Source organism: Dendropsophus ebraccatus, chromosome 5, assembly GCF_027789765.1.
Source record: "Dendropsophus ebraccatus isolate aDenEbr1 chromosome 5, aDenEbr1.pat, whole genome shotgun sequence".
NCBI classification, from domain to species: domain Eukaryota; kingdom Metazoa; phylum Chordata; class Amphibia; order Anura; family Hylidae; genus Dendropsophus; species Dendropsophus ebraccatus.
The window spans coordinates 54425416-54437952 of record NC_091458.1 but is presented as its reverse complement, the minus strand read 5'-3'; the positions used below and the strand labels follow the sequence as shown (position 1 = coordinate 54437952).

The window sequence follows — 12537 nt, the reverse complement described above, 5'->3', positions numbered from 1 at the left end:
GCTATTTCTTCCTTTCTTTTCCTCCCCCTTTCTAAAACTCTACATGGACAAAACAGAATTAACCATCTTTCCCCCATCTTGCTCCACCCCTCCATCTAATTTCTCAATCAAAACCAATAACTGCTCTCTTTTCCTAGTCCCCCAAGTCCACTGCTTTGAGATCACTTTCGACTCTACCTTTTCTTTCAAAGCACACATTCAAACCCTGACCATCTCCTGTCGCCTCTGCCTCACAAACATTTCCCCAAATGTCAGCAACTTACCTGCCGGGGCTCCAGTGTCGTCCTCGGACTCTTCTCTGGCTGGTGGCGCTAGGACACAGCGCTGCCGGAGTCGGGTGACGTCACGGAGAAGCGACGGCGTCCCTAGCAACCAAGGGAGCCACGGGTCTTGCGTCACTCGCAGCCGGCCGGCCGTACAGCTGAGCTGCATTGCACTCAGGCTGAGTGACAGGTCGCCCTGCCACTCGGTCTGCAGTGCCTCGGCTGCAATGTGGCTGGATTCAGGAGGTCGGACCAATCAGCTTTTGGTCCGGGCTCCTGATCCAGTATAAAGTGAATTTCTAGCCAGCATGTGATCGCTGGCTATTAGGTTAACTTCCTGGTCCCAGCTTCCCTGTCTACTCCTGCAATCCCCATTCCTAATCCCTCTGTTTGGCTCGACTTGTTATCTGACCACTTGCCTGACTTTTTGACTATCCTTTCGCTTGCTGATTTTGTACTGCGCTGTCTGTTTGGTTTTGACCTGGCCTGTTTCACTATCCTTTTGTGTTTGTTTGTCCGTCCTGTTCCGTGTGCACATATTCAGCGTAGGGAACGTCTACGTGGTTGTCCACGGCCGCCTAGGGCCGACTGAGGCAAGTAAGCAGGGACAGTGGGTGGGTTCAGACCTAGGGCCCACTGTCTGGTTGTGTCTGTATGTCCCAGTCCTGACACCAATCTGCTCTTTTCTCACCCCTGACCAAAACTACTGGTATATTCTTTCATTATTTCCCACTTGGACTACTGCGACATCCTCCTCTCTGGTCTTTCATTTAACACCCTTGTTCTCTTTCCGTCTATACTCAACTTAGCTACCCGACTAATCCACCGCTCCCCTCACTCTGCCTCTTCCGTCTGCCAATCCGTTCACTAGCTTCCCATTGCCCAACAAATGACGTACAAGGCCATCCACATCCTGTCCCCTCCGTCCCTCATGCAGCCTTCGATCCTCCAACAACCTTAGTTTGTGCTCCACCTTGTTCATACCTCACACAACCTTCTGCAAGAGTTTGCGTGAGCCTCCCCCATGCTCTGGAACTCTCTATTCAGATACATCCGGCTCTCATCCACCAATTAAAGGTTTCTCTTCCGTATACGAAGCCATTAGTAATATAAAGGGCACGTCTAGGTGTGGGCCTTGCTGTTACTGACTTGATGGGATTCACATACTATTGTTGCTATACATGTGCACATGGTAGATGCGGGCCCTGCTGTTACAGACTTGATAGGGTTCACATACTATTCTTGCTATACTTGTCACATCTGACTGGTGTGGACACAAACACGGCATAGTCCTAAAGTCCTAATGCTAGCACAGCCAAAGCAGCAAACTAAGTTTCTGATTTCTTTTCTTTTGTACAAAAGCTTTGCACGCAAGGTGACACAAAGAAATATAATGTGTTATTTTACATGTGTCCCACAGACGGAGTATATAATAATTACATGTTATACATATAATTATATTAACAGTCATAGACGTGTCAGGGCATGGGTCCCTGTGCTCCATAAGGTGTTTACTTTTGGACAAAACCTTTATCCCTGCTCTGTCTAACATAGGTAATGTACTTTGAATTTTAAAGGGACCCAACATATACTAGACATCATTAATGGCCAGCACACTTCTAATAAATCCTTTAAAGCTCTTTATTGTTTGCATATGTATTCACACATCAATAACAGCTATAAAAGAATTTGTAAAGCATGGGTAAAGCTTGCAAACCCATTTTGCTTAATAGATGTTGAAAATCGCTTTGATGATTTTAACAACTTTACTCAATTGTGAAGTAAGCATGATGTATCAGTGTCCTGTGCTCTCAACCTGTTTGTAGCAGCCAAGCCTCTACCATGATGTGCAGGGCAGTGTCATCCTCTGATGGTGTCAGAGGAGTGACTGGAATAAGATTGCTCATAAAAAGCATATGCGCATCATTGCTGTGGTCAGAATAAGTGACCCTGGATATGGGTGTTCTAGGTCAGTGGCAGATAAAAGATGGGTGCAATATATAGTGCATCTTACATATTATATATGATGACATTCAGAAAAGTGTGTGGAGCAAGTTCTTGTATGCTTAAAAGTGTTGCCCAGTGAATTTTTTTTTCAAATCTGGTGACAGAAAGTTATATAGATTTGTAATTTACTTCTATTTAAAAATCTCAAGTCTTCCCAAACTTTTAAGCTACTTTATATCCTGCAGGAAGTGTTGTTTTATTTACATTGACACAGTGCTCTCTGCTGACATCTCTGGCCGAGACAGGAACTGTCCAGAGCAGCAGCAAATCCCCATAAAAAACCTCTCCTGCTCTGGACAGTTCCTGTCTCGGCCAGAGATGTCAGCAGAGAGCACTGTGTCTGAATGTAAACAAAACAATATGTCCTGCAGTACATACAGCAGCTTATAAGTATGGGAAGACTTGAGATTTTTAAATAGAAGTAAATTACAAATCTATTCTTACACTTTCTGACACCAGCTGATTTGAAAGAATATTTTTTTTTCTTGCTGGACAACCCCTTTAATCCTTTGAGGACCAGGCCCAAAATGACCCAGTGGACCGTGCAAATTTTGATCTTTGCGCTTTCGTTTTTTCCCTCTTCCCCTTCTAAGAGCTCTAGCACTTTCAGTTTTCTACAAGGCCATGTAATGGCTTATTTGTTACAGGAATAGTTGTACTGTGTAATGGCGTCATTCATTTCACCATAACATGTATGATGGAATCCCAAATATATTATTTATGAATATATATATAGGTGAAATCGTAAAAAAGAATGCAATATGGTAACGTTTGGGGGTTTCCTGTGTCTACGTAATGCACTATATGGTAAAAGCGACATGATACTATTATTCTATAGGTCAGTCCGAACACAACCATATGCAGGTTACACAGATTCTCTGTTATATATTTTTTTTTAATGAAATCCTTTTTTTTGGCAATTAAATATTAATAAAATGGGACTATTGTGACGCTTATAACAGTTTTATTTTTTCACCTATGGGGCTATATGGGGTGTCATTTTTTCCGCTATGATCTCTAGTTTTTATTAATACCATATTTGTGAAGATCGGACGTTTTGATCACTTTTTATTATTATCTTTTTATATGTAATGTAACATAAAATCGGTAATCCGCGCACTTTTTTCCCTCTTTTCGTGAACGCTGTTCACCGTTTGCAATGACACTTGTTATATTTTAATAGATCGGACAATTATGCACGCTACAGTATATTATATGTTTATTTATTTATTTTTATATGTTTTATTTATATAATGGGAAATGGGGGTGATTTAAATTTTTAATGGGGGAGGGGCTTTGGGGTAGCGTGTTGGTGTTTTTAACACGCTACTTGTACATTGATTACTTTTATTTTTCACACTGATCACTGCTATGCCATAGGCATAGCATTGATCAGTGTTATCTGCGCTCTGCTGATTGAGCCTGCCTGTGCAGGCTCAGTGACCAGAGCGCCGATCGGACCGCACAGAGGCAGGTAAGAGACCTCCGGCGGTCTGTTTTACCAATCGGGACCCCCGCAGTAACACTGCAGGGGTCCTCATCGGTAAGTGACAGGGGACTACCCCTGTCACTTACACTTAAACGCCACGGCGTTTAAGGAGTTAATGTCAGGCTGCAGCGCGATCGCTGCAGTGTGTCTTTAACGGTGAGGTGCCGGCTGCTGTGAGGTGCCGGAAGCTTCATAGCTCAGGACGTACCGGTACGTCCAGGGTCGTCTAGGGGTTAAGGTCAGTATTACATTGAGGATGAAGTTTATTGTTTTTTGTTCATTAGCTTCTTGAACAGGGGAGATATACCAGAAAAGGTTGTGTATATGAAGTTGCAACCCCAACAACATAATGAAATCAATCTGGTAATCCAGTACAAAAGACTTGGTGTCAAACAGGATTTCTGTGTTTAAGACAGTTGTGAATTGTTAATATATAAAAGAGGAAGCAGTAATTACTTGAAAAACAAAAACAAAAAAACTTTATAATATAGATACAGCATCCGCTGTATACCAATCCAATCCACCAAAAAAACAAAACTAAACAAAAAAAACCCAATATAAATAATGTAAGGTTATACTTTATTTAGTAAAAACATAATAAAACTTGGAAAATCCAAACAAACAAAAACACAGGGGTACAGGCCCAATTGCACATGTGCTGCCAACAAGTTATAGACACAGAGTAATTTTTTTTTAGTGTATATAAGACATCCGCATTGCTTCTTTGTAGAGTTCTGTGTGCCTGGTGATATATAGATAGCCCTTGAAGAACGTTGTATCCAGTTGAACAGTGACTTCCTGCATTAGGAAGTAGAAGGTAAGACAAGAATAACACAGGACCTGCAGTAAACATCTACATTGTGGTGTTAATGGTTAGTGCACTCACTATGTTGAAGGAGTGTCTATTTTATGGTAGCGCTGGTCAGGACAGAATTCCTGCTGAGCTCTTAGAGAGTAGAATAGCTCTGTCTAGTGGAGACATTCCTGAGACTTGACACAGCTGTGTCACATACTGTATCTGTCTTACATTCCCTGACACAAAGAGTAAGAAAGCAGTTATGGCCCTTTAAACTGCAGGATGGACTTGCAGGTATAAGGAAATTAGTGGTTTATAGCACAACAAAACAAGCATTGTAGCCCAAAATGAAAATGTGATGGTTATAGCTTGTAAAGTCTGTCTCAAAGTGTCAGGTAGCTGACAATACATGATAAAAGAAGGTGACAATACATGATTTTTATTCTCCAATTGCCCAAGAAATGTGCATCATTTCATTATATTTATTAATTTGGTGAAGTAACTTAAAGGGGTTGTCTGGGATTTTTCAAAATAGCATTGCATTGATCTCTGTGGGTGTTTTATGTTCTATATACACTTTCATTTCTTTATTTTTGTTTAGAGCGCTTATTGTGTTCTCAGACTCAGTCATGTGACTACTCTGCCTGTGTTTTCTTCACTTCCTGTGAAATCATGCTTCCTGTTTCCTGTTCCTGCCAGTAAGGGAACAGTGAGTCATCAGGTGGGTGGGGTTATGCATCCACATTTCTTTAGCCCCACCCCTATAAGAGGAGCTAGCATCTGAGCCCAGTAGAAACTGCAGCAGTAAGGGCAGCGTAACATGCAGGAGACCAGGAGCTGACAGCTATATTGTGGGTGGCACAGAGGTTAGCCATGTTGTAGGGGGCACAGAGATTAGCTATTTTGCTTTGTAGTATTAGGGTCCTGGGATAACAGCTGCGTGTATGTCCCCCAATGTCTGCATGGATCTTATCACACCCTCCAAACCATTGTGAGGCCCACTGGGGACAGCGACCAATATGAGAGACTACAATCACTGTACAGCACTGCAGAATAAGTTGGAGCTATAGAAATAATGGAATAATATTGTTATTATTGTACTGTAAAGAAGTACAGTGGTCAGACAGTGTAATATAGAGAGGAGAGATGCTACTTTACCTCATGTCTGTCACCATTCTATTTATTGCTGAGGATGGCTACTGTAGTATATATGTAATCCAGGACTACAACTCCAAACATGTTCATGTGTGCTGGGGTTTGTAGTCCTACAACAGCTAAAAATCTCAGAAGTTCAGGAAAATATTATATTTGATATTATAAGTAAGGGCCCTATCACACGGGACGATTGTCGTGTGAAAAATCGTTATATCGTTCAAATTTAAATGATAATTATTCTGTTTATTTGCAGGCAACGATCAAAATATTGTTCAGATGTAGTTGATTTAGATCTGAACCTAAAATTTTTGGTAATCGTTGTAATTCCACACTCGTTGGCTCAGGTTTCGCATTTTTTCACTAATCGTTCAGTGTAATTGCACATTGTTCATTGTTTTGCTGGGATCAGAAGGAATAAACGATTATAGTAACGATCGCAATAACAGTCGTAGTAATGATCGTAAATAACGACCTTCGTTCTGTGTAATATGGTAAACGATTTCAGATTAACGATAAACAATCTCGTTTGTGATCGTTTATCGTTAGTCGTTAATCATTAAAAATTGCTCCGTGTAATAGGACACTAAGTGATAGACACTGCAGTAGTTGCAGATACCACCTGGTAAAAAATGGTGGGGTCTTCAGCAACCATAATCCTGCCCTGCCTACATACATATGGTTTGTTTACACAGTATTTTAACCCCTTAACGACATCGGGCGTAAATGTACGCCCCCACGCCCTGGTACTTAGCGCAAAGGGACATACATTTACGCCCGACGTTTCCCCGATCAATGTGTGATAGAGATAGCAGGCCATCTCTGCTCATCGGCACGGGGGGTGGTTAACCTCCCCGTGCCGACGATCGCTGCTATCGGCTGATCAATACAGATCAGCCGATAGTAGCTGAATACAGCTTTCCAGGTCATCGGTGACCCGGAAAGCAATGGCGATTGGTGCTTTCCGGGACAGCACCAATCGCCATTCGTGTGCTACAGAAAGATGGCGCCGGTGCCACCCCCACGATCGCCGTGATAGGCTGGCCAGTACTGGCCGGCCCATCACGGCGATCTAACAGTTAAAAAAGTGTCCGGCCGGGTTCTGCACCCCTCAGCTAGGTAGCTGAGGGGAGCAGAACAGGTGTGTGTGGTGTAGGTGCACTATACTCACCTGATCCTGGCGTCCGGAACGAAGATCCGCGGTGCCGCGCGTCCTCTTCTCCTCGTCGCCGCCAGTTCCGGGTTCGTTCGGTCTTCGTCGGGAATCCTCGTCTCTTCTGGCTTTTCCGTCGCGCCTATCTTCGTCAATCTCCGCCAGTGTTGCTCTACTGCCCCCTAACAGCTGATCAGTATATATTATACACTGATCATTTGCTTTGGGGTAAAAAGAGGTTTTTTTTTCTTTCAATTTTTTATTTTTATTTTTATATGCACCCTAATGCCGCTGAGCGCTGATCAGCATCGCACGTAAGTGCGCCGCTGATCAGCAACTCCTCCTTTTTGGCGTAGGGGCGTTTTTTTCCCCTATATCCTACCGCCACTGTCTCCTGATAAGTGCGGCATTTATCAGCAGCTCCTTTCTTGGCGTAGGTTTTTTTTTCCTTACTGTTAAAAAAAAACATAAAAAACACTACACTACACAAAATAAAGTTTTACACTACACCACTACACATTTACATACCCCATATACTAATCCCCATATAAAATTGGCTCCCAGGGTGTTTTCGGTGGCGGACACATACGTTATTATTGCCTCTGACACCGAAACAGCCAGTGAGGATGAATGGGGGATCCTTTTTCCCCCATTCATCCTCATCCTCATCATCCAGTGACGTGTCTGGGGGTAGCGTAGTGTACGCTGCCCCCCAGACACGTCTTTTCCGCCAGTACCGTCCCAATAAGAGATGACGGTATGGCGTGAAATTCTACAAACTCTATGAGAGTACCTCAGGGTACACTTACAGATTTAGGGTTCGTGCACAAAAAATTAAAGAAAGTTTAATAAATGCCGCCAACATAAAGTAGACATGTTGCTAATGCTATTTAATATATAATTTATGTGGCATAACCATTTTCTGTATAAGCAGAAAAGTTCCAAAGTTGGAAAAATGCTATTTTTCTCATTTTTTCACGTTATTTTGGGTTTTTTTCATAAAGATTTGTTATAAGTATCGACTCCAATTTACCAGAAATGTAAAGTACAATATGTCACGAGAAAACAATCTCAGAATCAGCCGGATAGGTTAAAGCATCCCGAAGTTATTAATGAATAACGTGACACTGGTCAAATTCATAAAATTTGTCTCTGTCCTTAAGGCCATTTCAGGCTCTGTCCTTAAGGGGTTGAAGAGACAACAATGCCAGCCCCCATTTTGATCCCAGAACAGCAAGACAATAGTGCTAACCAATAAGCCCCCATACTGCTGAGATGCAATTTTACCAGTCCACTATTTAGTTATTGAAGAAAAAAATAGATTAACCCTTAGGGAACACAGCCAGTTCTTATTTTTGCGCTTTCATTTTTTCCTCTTTATGCGTCCCCGCTCTGAACACCCCTAGGTGACCCAGGATGTACGGGTACACCCAGGGTCGTCTAGGGGTTAATGAAAAGCCAAATATTAGAAGATCACATCACTTAATATAACTTAATATAGACATCTAGGTGGTAACAAACAACATCAGGTTTTTATACTGCATAAGGTTACAAACCCACTTGCCGGATCTGCAGCGAGCGTCCTTGCTGCGTTTTTGCCCTATACTTTCAATAGCAGAGAAACTCGCAGCAGGGATGTACATCCCTGCTGCGATTTTGTCTGCATCCCGCCCCATTAACCCCCCGGCCGCCGGACATTATACATTACCGGGTCCCCGTTCCTGCTTGCTTCGGGGCTCCCGGTGTCTTCACAGCCCGCCCGGCCAGTCAGTGCGCTGCGGCGGGGCAGCGCACTGATTAGCCGGGCGGAACGTGCCGGGAGCCGCCGAAGCAAGCAGGAGCGGGGACCTGGTAATGTATATCCTGCCCGCCCCGATCGCCCCGCAGCCCCCGGCCGCACGATCGCCCCCAGCCCGCAGCCCCCGGCCACACGATCGCCTGCAGCCCCCCAGCCCCCGGCCGCACGATCGCCCGCAGCTCCGCAGCCCCTGGCCGCATGATCGTCCGCAGCCCCCAGCCCCGCAGCCCCCGGCTGCACGATCGCCCGCTGGGGCCGGTGCGGTCGGGGGGCGGTGCGGTCGGGGGCTGCGGGGCTGGGGGCGATCGTGCGGCCGGGGGCTGGGGGCGATATACATTACCTGATCCCAGCTCCTGCTTGCTTCAGCGGCTCCCGGCACATTCCGCCCGTCCAATCAGTGCACTGCCCCGCCGCAGCGCACTGATTGGCTGGGCAGGCCGTGAAGACACCGGGAGCCCCGAAGCAAGCAGGAACGGGGACCCAGTAATGTATAATGTCCGGCGGCCGGGGGGTTAAATACTAAAATAGAATATTAGACCCCCCCCCCCCCCCAAAAAAAAAGGGCCAAACAAAACAAAAACAATAGGTCATTTTTCGATGACACATTCCCTATATTTTTACTTTTATTTAAAAATGTTAATTCTTCCAGTATTTCCAGCTTCTGTATGTCCTTCAGGGAAGGGGTGTTTACTTTCCAGTGTAGAGCTCCTCTGCTGGTGGAATTCTTCAGCAAATAAACAGTTGATGCTGCTCAGGCTGTGCGCTGGGGTGGGATTATTCTCAGAGCTTTCCAGTGCAGTGATGGATAATTAAACTACAAGACCCATGATCCCCCAGGGTCAGTGGGGGAGGAGCTAAGAGGAGGAAGGAGGAAGAGGATGCTGGGGTGGCAAGGACAGTGTGGTTTGGGATGCTGCTGGAAGCAAGTGAAGAGATCCCTGTGTTTGCTCAACTAAAAGACATTTATCAGCCCATAAAGCACCTGCAAAGAACCTGCCTGTTCTCAGACACATGCCCGGGCTGTGAGTACAACCAGTTACAGTGTGCAACCAGTTACAGTGTTGGTGTGAGGCGGCCACCATTTCAGGAAGGACACATGGTGGATGTGTAGTGCTGTCAGCCATTTCTAAGCAGGAGATAACAGTAGCACATACTTACATGCAGCCCCAGTGTTCTACATATAACCCTGCAGACTGGAGGGAAAATACAGGGAATAAATACAAGTGCTGTGAGGTGTATGTGTGACAGTGAGGGGAATAAGTGACAGCCCCACCTGCATGTACAGAGAGAGACTACAGCTAAAGCCTAGCAGTCCCCTGCACTGTTATCTGTCATCTGTTTGGGAGCTACTTCATTCACAGCTGTGCACATGCTGGACTTCTCTGGGTTTTGGTACTAGAGGACTATGGACACATTTTTCCTCCTTAACCCTGTTTTTTTCTTACCTCAGACAAAACCCTCTGAGAGCATTTTTGAACCAGTTGGATCATAAAATTACAGTTTATTGTGTGATTAGATGTCTATGCATGTGTAATTAATAACATTACCTTAAGTTCATTATTGGTGGTTAATTGGCAAATCATTTTCTTTTGTTGCTGTTTGCTACTTGTCTATTGTGTTACCTGCTCTAAGGACAATTCTACTAACCTGTCCCAATAAATGTGTTTTCCTGCTGTCAAAGAAACTGTGTCAGAGAGTTGGGGAATATTTGGGGTGTCACCAAGGTTTCAGGCAGGGGTCCCATCCAATTATTATAATAAAGCTCCACCTACGGGTGTGCTACATTTGGGGGCTCGTCCGGGATACTCGGTGGCCCGCCTACTTGTGAATGACTCCGCCCCTTTCCCTCCCCCCAAAGTGTCTCAGACCCAGTCAGCAACAGCAAAATAATGGCAGAACCAACCCTAGACCCAAATGCCGTTGCTGAATGGTGCAGAACCCTCCAACTGGACCAGAGTCACTGTCTAGGCCTGTCCATTTCCACCACCATCCTTACCCATAGACAGATTTACCAGATAATGGACGAGACTCTGTCCGACAGTCGTTGTTTTATTAGAGGTCTAAAGCAAGACCAGAGTGGTAATACCATGAGAGTTCTATTGGAATTAGACTGCCCTGTTGCTAATGTAGTGATGCCTAGCAATCTGGAAGTAGGAAATGAAAAATACAAAGTGGAAATAGTCGTACCAGCTGAAGAACAGCCGATACAGCTTGCAAGTCAACCTTCGACTCAAACAACCACTACCGCCACAATTGGCCCAGAGTTTCTGAATGCTCTTGGTGAATTAGTGGAAAAGTGTGCCAAGTCAGGACATTCAACGGCTAGATATAAACGCTTGCCAATGTTCTCAGGGACTCAGCCTCTCCCATCTGATGAAGAAAGCTTTGAGGCCTGGATGGAACAGGCTCTGCAAGGTCTGGATGAATGGGAAGTTTCTGAAGCTCTCAAAAGGCAAAGGATAGCGGAAAGTTTGAAAGAGGTAGCGGCTGATACTATTAGGAATCTTAAGTTGAGTAAGAAAGACTGCACTGCACACGACTACCTGGAGGCACTACAGGATGTGTTCGGTAGGACAGAGGGAGTCTCTGAACTCTTGTACCAGTTTGAGCACACTTACCAAGAAAAGGGAGAAAAGCTGTCTCTTTATATACAGCGGTTGGATAAAATATTGCATCAGATGAGGCTGAAGAGAGGGATGGATGCCGACTCAGTGGACAGTGTCAGAGTAAGACAGCTACTTCGAGGAGCCCTACCCTTAGACCCAGTTATGCTCAAGTTGAGGTCCCAAGGGGACTGTGGCACTCTTAGATATAACCAATTGGTCAAGTTGGTCCGAGAAGAGGAAGCCATGTTGGAGGAAAAAGGGGTCAGTGTCAAGGTCCCAGGAACCTTCAGTACTAAAGTGCAGACAGTACAAGCTTGTTGTGCTGGGGAGGAGTTAGCTCAGCTGAGGGAACAAGTGTCAAAGCTAACTGAGCTGGTGACTTTAGTAGCTGGTACTCAGTTACAGCCTGATGAAAGGGCTGAGACTGTGCCCTCGGGTACTGCCTCCCAGAAGGAGAGAAAAAGAAAAGATGCTATAATCTGCTACCAGTGTGGAGGAAGAGGGCATGTTAGGAGGCAATGCCCAAGCCTTGAAACCTCCAAGGAAGTGCAGACAAGAAAGCCGCCGGGAAACTTCAGAGGGCCCCAGTGAAGGAGTCATCTGGGTGCCCCAGAGGAAGGAACTCCAATCAAGCAAAACATAGAGTGGACCGTTTCAACTTTAACCCTCGAGCTAAAACCAAAACTGAGGTTCAACCTTTACCACTGAAGTGGGTGAGAGACAAAACTAAAGCCATAACACGACAGAAGCAGATAGAAGACCCCACCATGTATGACTATTCTCAAAGTACCACGAGTCGGCCCAAAACCAGATATCAGAAGGTTTTGATTGATGCTACAACAGACACAAAATCAAGAACACCTCCTGAGTTAATTGGGCCTTCCCCAGTAGTCTCAGTCCGGATTGAAGGAGTGTACAGCAAAGTCCTGTTGGATACGGGAGCTCAGATAACAGTACTTTTTAGGGATTTCTACCAAAAGCATCTAAAGCATCTCCCTATTCACAAGTTAGAGAATCTGGAAATCTGGGGCCTCAGTGACACGAAGTTCCCTTATGATGGCTATGTATCTCTCAAGGTGGAATTTCCTTGTTCTGTGGTGGGATCAACGGAAGTTTTCGAAACTTTGGCTGTTTACTGCCCCAGACCTAAAGAAGGTGGGGAAGCAGCCATGCTGGTAGGCACCAACACTGACTTTGTACGAAGAATGTTGAAACCTCAATTGGTGAATAAGCAGGAGGCAGTGCACCCAGTGTTGAGGCCCATGTTTGCTCT

General features: G+C 45.0%; 1 protein-coding gene across 1 annotated transcript; it reads left to right on the top strand.

Annotated features, from left to right (window-relative positions):
• The first annotated feature begins 10547 nt into the window (after positions 1-10547).
• Positions 10548-11855, top strand: LOC138794156 (paraneoplastic antigen Ma2-like). Its single transcript, XM_069972924.1, has one exon. It carries the CDS (start codon positions 10548-10550, stop codon positions 11853-11855), a length of 1308 nt encoding a protein of 435 aa, XP_069829025.1.
• The last annotated feature ends 682 nt before the right edge of the window (positions 11856-12537 follow it).

Bases quoted from the DNA above. Each gene is read 5' to 3' on its own strand.
- LOC138794156 (XM_069972924.1), top strand. From the start codon at position 10,548: ATGGCAGAACCAACCCTAGACCCAAATGCCGTTGCTGAATGGTGCAGA.